At 41.4% G+C, this 15,919-nt stretch overlaps 1 protein-coding gene across 1 annotated transcript; it reads right to left on the minus strand.

The window, feature by feature from the left end:
• Positions 1–616: 616 nt before the first annotated feature.
• On the minus strand, positions 617–14,121 carry LOC147032961 (uncharacterized). The gene is made up of 2 exons (XM_085858878.1): positions 14,062–14,121; positions 617–1,331 (listed from the first exon to the last, which is right to left on the minus strand). Exon 2 carries the CDS (start codon positions 1,294–1,296, stop codon positions 670–672), a length of 627 nt encoding a protein of 208 aa, XP_085715004.1. The 5' UTR covers positions 1,297–1,331; positions 14,062–14,121; the 3' UTR covers positions 617–669.
• Positions 14,122–15,919: the final 1,798 nt, after the last annotated feature.

Genomic DNA, 15,919 nt, shown 5'->3' on the forward strand with positions numbered 1-15,919 from the left:
AATGCATGCATTTACTTTATTCTTCACTGTTGCATTGGTTGAGTTTCACTATTATTTTAAATGATCCCAGTAACGCATCTTTCTGCCACGTTCCCTCTTGAGACATCATCAGAGCTTGGGAGGTAACGCGTAACACAAGCTACTTTGAAGCATGAAGTTCACCCCCAACATTAGTAATACACACAAGAAGCCAATCATTGGACAAGGGGAATTTTAATGTTCACTTTAGTCGGGATATCCTGGGCCCCATAAAACCTTAAATGTGCAATTGCTCATTCCAATTTTCCAAAGCATATACAGGATGCACAAAAATAGAGAAATTGTACTTTGGCATTGCCAAAAGTATCTTATGTGTTGGCAAACAATTCTCCATGTGCAAAACAAGCTTGCAAAAAAAAAACGCAGTACACCTGGGCTCAAGTGCTGTCAGTGTTTAAAGTTCATTTCGTAACTAACAATCCCCTTCATTACCCACCCAACCCCCTTCATCCCCTCTGCTCAACCCTAATCACACCCCCAACCCAACCCTGTAACCAACTTTATACCCCCCCCAACCCTGTAACCAACTTCATCCCAACCCTACCACCCACTTCATCCCCCCCCCCCCAAATGCCACAACACCTTCATACCAGTCAGGCTCTTTACCAGCTCAGCCTTTATCTCAACAGTCTATTGGCCAGTTTGACCTTCATTTTTGAGATCTGTTGAAAACAGACTTCCAACTTCCAAGCGACATTGGAGGTTTCCATTCTCTACGTCCAACCATAATCTCTTCTCCAACTCCAAGCAATTGAAGTCTGCAGGAAATCTGCTCAGGTCCGGCTCACCAAGATAGTGTTCCTCCATCAGGAACTGCGTGGTGTTGTGTGGTGCGCCCAGATGCCCTTGAGTGAACATCTCTTCATGGCGGCGAATGGTGTGCAGACTCTGATGCTCGGCCAATTGTTCCTTTTCCTCCCATGTGAGCATGCAGTAGGGCTTCCGGTGGTGCTTATTCTTCGGACGTTGCCGTCTGCGCTTTTTCTGTCCCAGCATCGAGTTGTTGGGACTTCCATGACTCCCAACTACAGAACCACAAACACCAGCCGCGCTCTCCTTATGGTCAATGCCAGTGTCGTTCTTGACCCCTCCATTGTCAACGTGCAGGTTGCACTTGGTCCCTCCACTTTCCTGACAATTCCATCCATAGCTAGTTTCACTTCCCTTTTTGCTTTCATCGATCTTTCTGCTGTGCGAGCTCTCAATGCCCTCTGCAGTTGCGGCTGAAGGTTTGCTATCCATATCGTCCCGTTCCATCTCCAATTTAAAATGTCAAAGTGAGAATCCAAGTACTGCATGAAAAAAAAAATGCATGAAAAAAACGAATTTAATGGATATCGACAAGATGCGATATATCATGGAAAAATCTGTTAATATACAAACGTCCACGGGGAGGAAAATATAACAGAAAAACATGACGGATCCGGTTCGGAAAAGCACTGATTCAGGTGGAAGGAGCAGCTTGAGATTCAATCAACCTCTTTAGCAAGCCCGAACCAAAAGCTTATGGTCATAAACTTGTGGTCACAGCATTCAAAATGGGAGTCCAGAGGGGGGGGGGGAACAGAGGGCAGTGGAACAAAAAAAAAAACAACAGATGTTGTAATCGTCTCTGTCTATCCGTCCGTCTGTCCGTCCATCACCCTATCTCTGGGACGGTTGAGCAGAAATTCACCAAACTTAGAAGTTACGATCACCACATATTAAGGAGCAAGAGCAGTATCATTTTTGGCCCTATCCCCTGGGGCTGAAAAATGTCCCAAGGGACTAAAAATGTCCCAGGGGACTAAAAATGCCCCAGGGGATGAAACAAATGCTGAAAAATGCAATTACGGGCATATTTTTAAACATTTTAAAATGGAATTTTGTATATGCAATCAACATTGTGTGACATGAAATATGGAACGATTTTTTTGGGATTTGACCCCCAGTTCATGCCCGAGTGGTGGGGACTCGGGGTCACAGGGTCAAAAGAGGGAGAAAAAATTTAACTCAAAATTTGTCATTGGGTCTTTACTGGTGGAACTTTTTGACATTTTTCAACTCTGATTTAGGTGGGCAGCGTCGGGATTTGCGATTTCACCGTGGTTCGCTCCAGTTTAGAATTACAACTTTATATCAATAATAAAAAAACAATTCTCACGAAAAAAGAATAACAATAACTTTGTTTTTAAAGGTCAGATCTGGTTGGAACTGCACACCCAGCAAATGATGCTACCTGCAGTCATGTGCTGCATACATATCTCAAAATTGTGTTTCTCAGGAATAAAAAAATTGTTTCTCAAGAACTTCAAAAAAATTGCAGGATTATTCGAAAATCCTTTTATCCTGACAATGAAACCTCCTGCAGAACAACAACTTTTCAATGCTACAAGTTAGTTGCACCTCTTCTTTCCCAGTTTACTGACCCTCCTGTAAGTTTTGCACTTAATTTATTAAATTTTTATCCTTTTGATATTTTTCTGTCTCTTTACCAGTTTTTCTTTAATTTGTCCTACCTCCGAGGTGGTAGGTTGGCTTTCTGTTAATATATAACCTCTGCCTACTCTTGGAATTTGATCCCTAATGGTGTTGAGCTTAAATAATCATCTATTCTAGTGGAGTGCAATCAGAGTGTGCAGCATCTTCGAGAGTGCGGTGTTTCGTTGGGTGGATAACCCGATATTGATGCATTTTGGGTGAAAATAATGAAAGTATACTGCTAGCCTACTGTATGTTGTTGTGCCATATCTTGGGAATTTCATGGAGGTTTTTTTCCCAATGCCGACAAAAAATTTTGCCTGAATTTAGCAAAAATAATATTTGACATTTTTTTTGGAAGTTATCTTGGATCATTTCTGGCCATCTTGAATTTTAGCATTCAATAATATAGGAATTTTGCTATCTTTGTCCATTTGTAGTCTTTTTCAGTTTATTTATGGATATCCAAGTCCCTAAATATAGTTGCATATGTACAGTGTACATTATAAAATCTTATTGACATGAATTTATTTGCTATTTTGCTCAAATCTGCACTGAATTATCGTCTATCGACCTGTCCGCCCTTAGTGCATACTTTCCGGCTGGTCCTCCCCCGACTATTGAATGTCAAGAGGTCGACAATCGCCTCTACAGCTTGAATGCATCCAAAGCCGGTCATCCAACTGACGTTCCTGTACAGCTCATGAAAAAGTTATCCTACAAGATTCTAGAGCCCCTGGCAAGACTTTTTAATAACTGTCTTCATTTCGGTCATTTTCCAAATTGCTGGAAAATTGCATTAGTGTGCCCAATACCGAAATCTGTGCCTGTTACTGATTTCAGCCAACTTTTCCCAATCTCTATTACGCCCATCGTAGATCACTTGTTTGAAGGCTTTTTGGCAGAATGGATAATGGCCGACATCGAGCAGCATCTGATAGACCCGCGTCAGTTTGGCAATATGAAAGGCAGCTCTGTCCACCACTACTTAGTCAATCTTCTTGATGTTATTACCAAGGTTTGGACAAGCCACGCCACGACACCAATGTCTGTGCCATCGACTTAAAAAAGGTCTTAGATTTGATCATACCAAAGATTTGACCATTTGATTTGACCTTAGACCATACCAAAGCAGTGCGTAAGCTGATTCAACTTGACATCGAGCCAGCGATCATCACGACCATATGCAGCTTTCTTTCTGATTACTCGCAGACTGTGCTACAATGGTGCCACATCATCATCCCAGATTCTGGCATGTGGTGTTCCTCAGGGGACTAAGCTTGGGTCCATTATGTTTTTGATAATGGTCAATGACGATGTGCTTTGTGATAACAGGTGGAACTAGAAGGGGAGCACTCGGTAGAGTGCAAAACCTTTGCCACCAATACTGCTAGGTCACTCAAGTGAACCTGATATCCTATTCATTCAATTTGACGTCAACAGTGCTCACAGAGTTATAGTTTGCAACTTTCCCTTTTACCTTTAACTTTTACATACTCAATTCATTCGTCATAACTCGATTCCTTGAGGCAGAAATTGATTTTACTTGGGTATATCCACCTGAAGTTCCAAAATCAGCCGCAACTATAATTTTGGCATGTTTTTTTTTGTTGGAAATCACTTATAACATGTAGAAATGCAAAAAAAAAAAAAAAAAAATCTAAATTTTGTTGAAAAAAAATTTGCAAATTTTTTTTTCTCTAACAAATTTTTTTGTGGGGGGGGGATTGGAAATCACTTAAAACATGGAGAAATGCCAAAAAAAGAAATCTAAATTTTGTTGAAAAAATGTTGCAAAAATTTTTTTCTCTAACAATTTTTTTTTTTGGGGGGGGGGGGGGGGTTGAAATCACTTAAAACATGTAGAAATGCAAAAAAAAAAAATTCAAATATTTTTTTCAAATTGGCCGCCATAGCGACCATATTGGATTTTTGACCAAGTCCAAAATCGAATGGCATGATCATTGGACCAGACCTAACCCCCCCACCAAGTTTCGTCGAAATCCGTCGAGGAGTTTTTCCGTAATACTGTTCACAAACAAACAAGCAAACAGAAAGGGATGAAAACAGTAACCTCCATCCATCTTCGATGGCAGAGGTTAAACATGTGGGTCACCTTATGCTCATAGAGATTGTCCCCCAAATCATAAGAAGGTGCTCTGCAGACACACTTGGATGTCCTTTCTGCTTGTAGTCAACGTGTGTACCGAAAACGACAATTTTAAATGACAATGTGGAGTCACTACAATTTTATACAGCCAAAGCCTCAAAAATGTAAAGTTCTACAAGTTCGCTTTCTGCATACTAACCCCCCTACTCCCGTGATTTGTATTAATGACACGGCACTTGAAATAATGTCTTCACTTTCTCTTCTTGGAGTTACTCTTCAATCAGACCTAAAATGAGACTCGCAAGTTCAATGAATGATCTCGTGTGCTTCGTGTCATCTCTACATCCTGTGCTCGTTGAAGAGAAATGGTGTTCCCATTGCAGACTTCATTCTGATATACACCATGTACATTTGACATCTGCTGGAGTTTGGTGTTCCTGTCTGGAGCGCTAGCCTGACCACAAAGCAGTCACAAAGCATTGAGCGGTACAGCGAAAAGCCCTCCGTTTTATCATATTTCCTGAGACATCCCATTATAGTATAGGCTCTTTTGGGTGGGGGGGGGGGGTGTTTGTGTACATGACTCCTTTAGAGCATCACCCTATTTTTTTTGTTCTATATGACAAGACCTTCAAAAAAAGTTTGGGTAACACCTCCAGATCAAGTACGTTTTCTCTGTAGGGTCCATCTTGGATTCACATTTGGCTACCAGCAAACTATAATTGAACCAAAATGCCCATATTGGGTTTATATGGAATAAATCATTATTAAACATCCATAAATTATTCATTTTGATTTACTTCAATTACTTATGCATTGCTTAACATATTTTAGCATGATTTATTCTCTTAAAACTTGGTTCACAGTAGAAAATGACCATATTTTATGTAATTTTAGTCAAAAATAGTCAAAAATAGCTTTCAAGTTGAAAGTAGCTCAAAGTTTGATGGTCTGAATTACTTAATATTGTAAGTAGAGCTATAAAATTTGGCTTAAAGTTTCATTATTAAGTTCTCTGAGCAATTCAATTTTCGTATTATCACAATGGGGCTATGTGTGATGACCATAGAGTTCATTGTAAACCAAAGTCACCCCTACCCCCCAAATGGCCACTTTTATGGCATTTCATCAAATGATGATATCTACTCAACTAAATGGCATGGGAAGTTAATTTTTTGTACTAAATATAGGTTATTGACCCCAAGGAATTCATTGATAAAATTTTTGTAGTTTTTGTAGTTGATCTACTTAGCATAATTCCAAAATTGCTGCCAAAATATTGAAAAAAGCTCATTGTAAACCAAAGTCATCCCTGCCCCCAAATGGCCACTTTTATGGTATTTCATCATCTGATGATATCTACTCAACTAAATGACATGGGAAGTTGATTTTTGATACTACATGTATATATCGGTTTTTGACCACAAGAAATTCATTGGTTACATTTTTGGAGTTTTTGGAGTTGATCTACTTATTAATAATTCCAAAATTGCTGCCAAAATATTGAAAATTTGGAATGCAGAACAATATTCAAGATGAAACTCTAACTTAATATCCTTTCCACTCCCTCTAGCCTATCTATTAAAACAAATCAAAAGCAATATTGATTTAAGAATTTTAATGTTTACACATTGAAATAAGTTCTGGTTTATGCACAAACATTAATACAGTGGTGCACATACATCAATACTATTAGTTACATACACATTGCTGCCAAATAGCTCAATATGTTCCTGACTTGTTGTTGATATATTTTCTTGAATTATCACTCATCCAGCATTCAAGATAACTACATGCTACATTACATATGCTACACACCGCTCGTACTAATATTATTACACACACTACATAATTTACAACATACATACATGCACCTGGATAGTTTTCTAGAATATTTGCAGCATTGTTTTCTCTTCTTTTTCTTGAAAATCCAGTTGCCAAGAGGAAGTGACATCATAGTTATCCTCACTGTGACATCATAGTTTACCTCACTTAGGTATCCCCAAAAATGACATCATAGACTTTCATATCCCTGTAATTTACTTTAAAATGGTCTGAGGGCTTAGGTATGTATTATACACTAATAGGAAATCACATATGGGGAATCATTGGGTCATCTGATATTTGACCTTGAGTGAAGGATTCAAGGTCAAATATACCATCAACAGCATTCCCTTTGTAAAAATAAATGGCCTTATCTTTTAACAAAAATGGTCTGATGGCTCAGTTACATATATGTGTTATGAATAAATGGGAAATAACATATGGAATCTTTTGATTACATGGTGGTTGGCCTCGAACAATGGGGTCAAGGTCAAATGGACTCGACCAGCATTGTCATCACAGTATTACCTTTATCGAGGAATAGCCCATATCATTCGAAACATGGTGTGATGGATAGAAATAAAATATGGAATCTTTTGGTTACATGGTGGTTGGCCTCGAACAATGGGGTCAAGGTCAAATGGACTCGAACAGCATTGTCATCACAGTATTACCTTTATCGAGGAATAGCCCATATCATTCGAAACATGGTGTGATGGCTAGAAATAAAATATGGAAATCTTTTGGTACTTGACCTTGCCCCGGTATGTGGTTGTGCCCCAAGTTCCCCTACATCTAATTAATATGAGTGTCTCAATATAGTCTCTGTAGGATTGAAGCATATGCACATCACTGTTTTAGACCATTAAGTAAAGCTTCAATGTTAAATCATGTCTACTTTTCATTATTTTGGCAGTCATTTTGAGGAAAATCTTGGGATTATGCGAATTAGATCAGCAACAAAATACAAAAAATGTTACCAATGAATTCCTTGGGGTCAATAACCAATATTTAGCATAAAAAAATCAACTTTCCATGGCATTTAATTAAGGAGATATCATCATTTGATGAAATACTGCAAAAGTGGCCATTTGGGGTTAGGGGTGACTTTGGTTTACAATGAGCTCTATGGTCATCACACAAAGCCCCATTGTGATAATATGAAAATTGAATTGCTCAGAGAACTTAATAATGAAACTTTTGACCAAATTTTATAACTCTACTTACAATATTAAGTAATTCAGAGACTATCAAACTTTGAGCTACTTTCAAGTTGAAAGCTATTTTTGACTAAAATTACATAAAATATGGTCATTTTCTACTGTGAACCAAGTGTTAAGAGAATAAATCATGCTAAAATGTGTTAAGCAATGCATAAGTAATTGAAGTATATCAAAATTAATAATTTGTGGATGCTTAATAATGATTTATTCCATCTAAACCCAATACGGGCATTTTGGTTCAATTATAGTTTGCTGGTAGCCAACTGCGAATCCAAGATGGACCCAACAGAGAAAACGTACTTGATCTGGAGGTGTTACCCAAATTTTTTTGAAGGTCTTGGCATATATAACAAAAAAAAATAGGATAATGCTCTAAAAGAGTCATGTACACAAACACCCCCTCCCCCCCCACCCCCCAGAGCCAGGAATATTATGCTGATCTCCTCTGTGTTGATAACCTCGCTCACATAAAGAAGAATTACAATTCTAACTCGCTTTGGAAAGTCCCTTATTGTGTCTAGTTGTCATCGAAACGTACTCCCATCCAATCGCCAACACATCACCAGTCTTGATCTAATAAGCTCACATCATCGACTGCACATATTCCAAAAACCTGAACCAAAAGATATAACTAATCAACAGTCCCATACCTTGTACAGCTGTTAAATCAATAGCAAATTATACAAGTCCGGAGACTGCGATGGTTCACGAGCAATGGACACGGTTCGCCTTTTTTATTTTTTGACCTTCGAGGGGACACCACGGAAAAATTGGCGGGAATCGGGAAAAAAATAAATGATGAAAGTTGTAGTACTCGAAGGGCACTACTTGCATACCAACTTTCATTCGAAACAGTTGAAACCCCTAGGAGCTCGATGCCCAATTTATTGATTTTTTGACATTTTCTAAGTTCGTGACCTTGTGACCTTGGGACGAAGATGAAAAATCGAGCTCTGTGGGACTATGCAGGTGCCATTGGGCTAACCAAATACCGAAACCCCTGCCAGATTCGACAAACCCCCTCGGAGAAGATGTAACTTGAAATCGGCTACCCCCTAAAAACACATGTTTTTTGGGTGTGGCTCCACCAATAATGGGCGCAGCACCCCCATTCTCAGGAAAACACAACTAGATCATGATATAAACCTCCCACCCAAATTTTATCAGGATCGGATCAAAACCCACGGAGCTATGCTCGGGACAGACAGACAGACAGCCAGACAGACACACACCCATAACGAATATAGTGGTCACTTACTGACTCGTGAACCAATATTTGCCATGCTATCATTGCTCATTGCTATTGTGCTCACTCACTCGCTCCATGTGTTTGAGATTTCAAAATTATTGCAGTACATCCTCCTTGCCTGCTCAAAAGCCTTGGTTTGTGTAAATATTAATGATTTATCCCTAATAGTTTGAACATTATTACGATTTTCTGAAAGATAAGTATGTTTTTATACATTGTAATCGCCTTTCTTTCTCTCTATTTCTCTCTTTTTCTCTCTTTTTCTCCTACTCTCTCTTGCACATCTGTCTGTGTGTGTCGCCATTTTTCTCAGAGATGGCTGAATGGATTTTCATCAAACTTTGAGAAGTTTGTCAGTGAGTGCCGGGGAGTGTTTCAAGCAAAAAAGGCTTTTCAATTTTTTGAAAAAGAAAGTTGGTTTTTTGGGGATTTTCATTTTTCTTTTAAATCGCTCTATCGTGGGTGGAGGGAAGTGTGTCGGGACCCCATTCCTTAGTGGGTGTAAGGTAGTGTTTTAAGCCCCCACAAATATAGACCAGGCAATGCCGGATACCCTTGCTATTAAAGTATAAAGTGGAGGTTCAAACCAAAGCACCCAACACTGAGTTTTGGAGCGACATGGGAGTGATTTTTGCTCACATCATATATAAGCCGCAAGGATGGTTCATGAAGATGATGTTAGCTGACTTCCAAGCAGATGGAAGATAACCAAGGGAAAATTATATGGTGAATCAAGCAGAATGTTTGTGAAGTACAACATATTGTTTTTTGATTAAATCCATCAGCGAAATAACGGATAAAAATGTCGAGTATCTGTTAAGTTCAAAATCGGTTTAAGTGCAGTATTTTCAGTGAGTGCCAAGTTTCATGCTTTTAATCCAACATGTGGGACTGAACGAAATTCTTGGGTTAGCCACCCCACTAAAAGTTTGGGTAGGGGACATAAAAGTAACTCTCCTCTCTGTTACATAGCATCACATCGCGTCACATCATATCAGTGTATGGGAAACTTAGGAGTAGTCCTGTGATCATCCCGGTCTGTACATTTAGGTTGAGTACAACTTCCCCAAACTTTGCTGTGCATGCGCAAGGACTCGTGGTCAGGAATAGTCGATATCTCACATACAATCCAGCTTCTTCTTAAATTAAGTGAGACTTCCAGCTTCAACAATTTCTGCCTTAAGTTTTATTGCAGGTAAGAATAAGTGGTTGCTTGGGACCCTCAGCTTATTGTGCAAACATTTGTCGATGGTGTTCATATCATCCCCTTGATCCTCTGAAGTAGTGGAAGTGTAGATTTCGGGGCTCTTGTCGCTGTTCTTAAGGGAAATGGTGAAGTTCTGTGACCAAGTGGATTGCTCGTCTTTGTACCTTTTCAGCCCTCTCTGCATCAGTCTTATATCTCAGGTGCCACAGTGCATTCCCCAGATTCCAAGTGTGGTCTAACAGGTGTTGTGAAAAGGATAGGCGAGATCTCCCTTGTGAATAATTGTGACGTGTGTAAAGTTCTGTTGATGACGTTACATTAACACGCTACATGTCACCATTTGCCTTCGTTGTTACCCCGAGCACGCAAAGCGAAAAGCGGGGGTTAAGCAATTGGTTCATGTCTGTCCATCTGTCGTCTTATCAGTTTATGATCGATAGTTTATGACTGAGGAACAACATATTTGAATCGATTGTTCGATTTTGAACACAAATCAGGACATGAATAGAAAGACAAGTCTTTCGTTTTAATGTACCTTGGCCCAGAGTTTCTCTGGACCGCACATGCGCAGAGAGGAGCGAGATACATATTTATTCTGTCTGTCTGTCTGTCTGTCTGGCAGTCAAACAAAGTAGAAAATCATTCCAAACAGGAAACTTACTGTTTTTAAGGATGTCATAAAGGACACAAACAACAGGCATGAAAGCCTGATTTGGCTTAGCAGCTAGCTTAGTGGCTCGGGTGGCTGGCTGGCTGGCTGGCCATTGACGATCTGAATATGGCTCACGAGGGTCATCTAGGCATTGTTCAGACAAAACAACGATGTCGAGATTCAGTGTGGTGGCCAGGTATTGACTGGTGTATTGAAGTGCACATCAGGGACTGTCAAGCATGTGCAGTCAGTGAGAAATCTTCAAAATCAATGCAACCACCACTCCAACCCATACTTTGGCCAAAGAAACCATGCAGCCAGATTCAAGTCGACATCTTTGGTGACGTAAACATTGCTCCCAACAACCAAAGGCTCATCATTGTAGTCCATGACCTGCATTCAAAGTGGCTAGAAAATTTTTGCAACCTCAGTTGTGACGTCCACGACTCATCAACTTTCTCAGCGAGCTCTTTGCTAGATGGGGACTGCCCGAAGTTATCATCACCGATAATGGCCCGCAATTTGTCTCGTATGAGATTGAATTGTTGTAGCATGTCGGCATAGAGCATCGCCGCACAGCCCGCGACAACCCGCATTACAACAGGGGAGTAGAAAGGTTAAACCGAGTGATCAAGGAAAGTCTCACCATTCAATTGACAGAAGGAAAGACATTCAACGATGCAGTTCGAACCATTCTACAGACTTACCGCTCAACACCACATGCTCTAACACAGCGTACCCCAGCTGAAATGATGATAGGTCGCAAACTCTGATGTCCACTGGTAGCTCTGAAACCAATCCAGACATCAACAGCTAACACAGGATTAGCAAGTGCTATTCAAGAAAAGCAGCAACGGGTAAAAGAGTACACAGACCGATATCGCAGAGGTAGACACTCTACCCTGACCCAAGGTGAATGGGTAACGAACTAAGCTACCAATTTGTAAGCGCAAATTGGCATCATCTCCATCACAGCCACAACGTATTGTTCACAAAGGCGATCCAAATACTTTCATGCTCGATGGTTCTCGTTGGAGTTCCCGACGATGTGTTTGGTCCCATCAGGCTGGTCATCCCCATTTGAACTTTGACGCTGTTAACCTGCCTGATGCTCCTCCTCATCATCATCCAGACCTGACCAGGTAACCACCTCAACGTCCAATCGACGTCACTCAAGATACCTATCTGACTTTGTAACAAAATGAGTGATTTTTCAGTTGATTTGATGGGAACTTGAACAGATTCCAACACATTCATTAATGGAAATCCCCTTTGGGGCAGAGGGGGAAATATGTTGATTGCACAGTCACGTGATACACCAGCGGATCACAGGTCATGTGACATGGCCCCCCAGGATTGAGATTCCACTAGGTTGGCTGCAATACACGAGTCGTGCTAACCCCTGTCCCTTGTGTCCGTGTGGTCTATCTGTCGGAATACAAAAAACACTGTGCAGGGTATCATGTTCTATGAACTCTCTCGTCATATTTGTGTGAGAGGTGGAGAGTGCTGCGGTGTCACGTCTCTGCTCTGAATTGAGTCAGACATATTTAACTTGCTCTGCACATCCAGTTTCTCGTCGTTATGCGTTTCCTCTGGTGGTGGTCGTATGACAGCTTAGCTGCTGGGGAAACTATCATTTCTTGAAGCGCGACTGTGTTGCTGATGCAGTGCCCCTCTACCAGTACACACACTGGAACTGGTTCTCATTTTGCTGACCTCGGAAGGATGACAGGCTGAGTCAACCCCCCTGGTGTATTAATTCAGCGGCCGACGGGGCTCGAACTCAGGACCCGAGGATCCCACCCGCCACCCTAACCACCTAGCCAACACCAGGCTTGCATTGCCTCTGATGTTTATGCTGTTCATGGAACTTTAACACTATTTGCAATTGGAATATTGACATTTGAGGTGCCATTGTAATTTAAAAATAAATAAATAATAATCTATCTATAATTCCAGCAATCTCTGTGTGTCTGTCTGTCTGTCTGTCTGTGTCTGTATGTGTGTCTGCGACCGCTGTTTCTCGAAAACCACTGGTCCGATCTAATTGAAACTTGCCAGGAATATTGCTGGGCACCTGAGGATGTGCCTTTTAAAGGTTTGATATTAATCGGACAAGCGGTTCCCAAGTTACGGCCATTTATTTGCCAACCAATGACAGGACACGGTGCTATGACATCACTATTGACGTCACAATTTTATTTTTTTGCACATACGGCCACGCACGTACGGGCACGCATGTATGGGCCCACACTAGTAATAATAATCATAATAATAATAATAGGCCATTGTGTGCTGGTACAATTCAAACTGTCTGCTTGGATGTTTATATTTATTTATTTAAAAGTTCCAATATGATGGAAGAGTCGGGGTATTTTCAGTAACCAAGCTTCTCGGAGAATGCTCGCCAAGAGGCTTAAGCACTCAAGCAAGCACTCCATTAAAATCAATTAATAAGGAACGGTTGGCTTGGCAAGCGCTAGCTAATTGCCTTGGTAACCGAACACTCCTCGTCCCTGGAGGACAAATGATGAGTAGTGATTGGCTGAATTACGTTCCCATGGCAACCGTCTCAGCAACGGCTTGTTGTGCACACACGATATTTCAAAAAACCGTTCAAGATTTAGCTTCCATATCACACAGATCAGTTCCTCATACCACTTAAAAGGCCAGGGACCTCGAGTATCAGCTCCTTGTTTTGCCTAAAACACTCCCTGGCACTGAACTCACGAATGGACCTCTTAAAGTTTGACGAAGATCCGATAAGCCATCTCTGAGAAAAATGGCGACACACACATTATTTACACAGTTTCGAGGCTATTCCTGTAATATAATTTAAAGGATTGTAGTAAATGATGTCAACGTCACAACATCTTATATTCAACTTCATTTAAATGATAAACCTCAAAACATAGTGTTCCCTTACCTAAAGTAAGAACCTAAACCTGAAAACAAATGAATGGTTTCCCGACCTCATGGATCATCAGCTGGGCACCATTCCTCCTCGAGGTTTTGATCCTTTCAGCCCAGAACCTCTCCAAACGGCGGATCCACAACCTTGGTCACGCATCCACATCAGTAGATACACAACCTCATTTGTGTCCATGCAGTCAATCAACCCATCAATGCAACATCACTAATCAGACTTTACTCGGGAGAGGATTTAATGTGTTATTATCACATCGTTACAACTCCCATCACACATTCCATTATATATAATAATATATTAAATTATACACATCTTACTTAGCTCAATGTAACATGCCCACCGCCTGGTGTGCACACCCCACTCACCTCTGGAACAAACTGTTATTCAAATATTCAATCAGTTATTTATAAACGGTTTTATCTTGTCTCCTAGCAACCACTGAAATGAGTTTTTTTTAAAATATATAAATAAATATACATAAATATATATATATATATATATATATATATATATATATATATATATATATATATATATATATATATATATATGTATATGTATACTCGCAAAAGTATCCGACCCCAGGGACGGGAAAAGTTTAAGTTAATTTATCAATTTTAATAATGTATCGACTGGAACTTTAATAATGTTCCAATTTAACAATTTAACAGCTTTAATAATGTATCGACTGGAATGCATCGACTGGAACTGATAGGGATGGTTATGAGGTGTGTGTTGGTCCCCATGGGTCAGGAACTATGAACCAGAATAGCACTAAGTTCCTTGACTTTGCAAGAAGTCATGGACTTAGGGTGGCTGGTTCATGGTTTCAGCGCCCACAAGCTCATCGCTGGACTTGGTATTCCAACGCTGGCGGTGTGGCAAAGGAGATTGACCATGTCCTCATTGACGGTCGTTGGAGGATGATCCAGAACTGCAGGGTCTACCGGAGTGCTCAGTTCCTCAATACTGACCACAGGCTTGTTGTAGCAACTCTAAAGCTGCACCTTAAATCCTGGAGAATGGTACCATCCCAGCCTAGGCTGGATGTTGCCAAGCTCAGGGATGAGAGAGTAGCTGAGGAGTTTGCGAACAGGCTGAGTGGACACTTGGGGGGTCTGGGTGCTTTTGGGGGTCCTGAAGAGTTGTGGAGCACCTTCAAGACCACCGTCCTTGATGTTGCCGGTGGATGCCTTGGAGTTCACCGCAGGGCAAAGAAGAATTTTGTCTCTCAAGGGACACTGGATACCATTGACCAGAGTCGCAGAGCCAGGCTGAATGGCAGAGCTGAGCTGTTCAGGGAGCTGAGGCGTAAAACTGTACGTGCACTGAGGGTGGACAAGGAGGCCTATGTGCGAGGAATCTGTGAGGGGGTAGAGCATCACCTGTGGACAGGTGATTCTCGTCCCACTTACAGGTGAATTCGCGCATTACGTTCATCCAAGCCCATCCCTCGGAGCACTGCAGTTCGAGCAGAGAGTGGTAGGCTCTTGACAGAGGAGTCTGAAGTGAAGGCCCGCTGGGCCGGTTACTTTGAGCGGTTGTACCAGGCTGATCCCCCAGCTGTCGAGTTGGACGTCAAGGGTGTTACAATCCCTGTTGCTGACCCTCGAATCAACTGTGGTCCACCATCGCTTGTGGAAACACGGGCTGCGGTGAACCAGTTGAAACGGGGCAAAGCTCCAGGGATCTGTGGCATCCATGCTGAACTTCTCAAGGCTGGTGGAAATGCTGCACTCGCGTCGTTGCATGCAGTTTTGTGCTCTGCCTGGAACACAGGCATCATCCCAACTGACTGGAAGAGGGGCCTTGTTGTCCCTCTCTGGAAAGGGAAGGGTGATCGCCAAGACTGCAACAACTACCGAGGGGTGACGCTGCTCTCAGTGCCGGGAAAGGTCTTTGCTCGGATAATTCTTGATAGGGTTCGCCACCATCGGCTTGAGCACCAGCGTCCAGAGCAGTCAGGCTTTACACCAAAGAGGTCAACGATTGACCGTATCCTTGCTCTTCGTGTCCTCACTGAACGCAGACGAGAGTTTCGGCAGGGGCTGCTTGCAGCCTATGTTGATCTCTGTAAAGCGTTTGATTCAGTGAATCGGGATGTCCTCTGGAGGATTCTTGGTCTTCGTGGGGTGCCACCGAAAATGATCGATCTGATGTCTGAACTCTACTCTGGTACTGAGAGTGCTGTGAAGTGTGGTGGTACCGCCTCTGACTTATTTC

Source organism: Eptatretus burgeri, chromosome 2, assembly GCF_056783735.1.
Source record: "Eptatretus burgeri isolate ZD-2024b chromosome 2, Ebu_testis_v1, whole genome shotgun sequence".
Classification (NCBI taxonomy): Eukaryota; Metazoa; Chordata; class Myxini; order Myxiniformes; family Myxinidae; genus Eptatretus; species Eptatretus burgeri.

What these genes read in the sequence shown, in the direction of transcription:
- LOC147032961 (XM_085858878.1), bottom strand. Translation starts at nt 1,296, where the DNA reads ATGGAACGGGACGATATGGATAGCAAACCTTCAGCCGCAACTGCAGAG.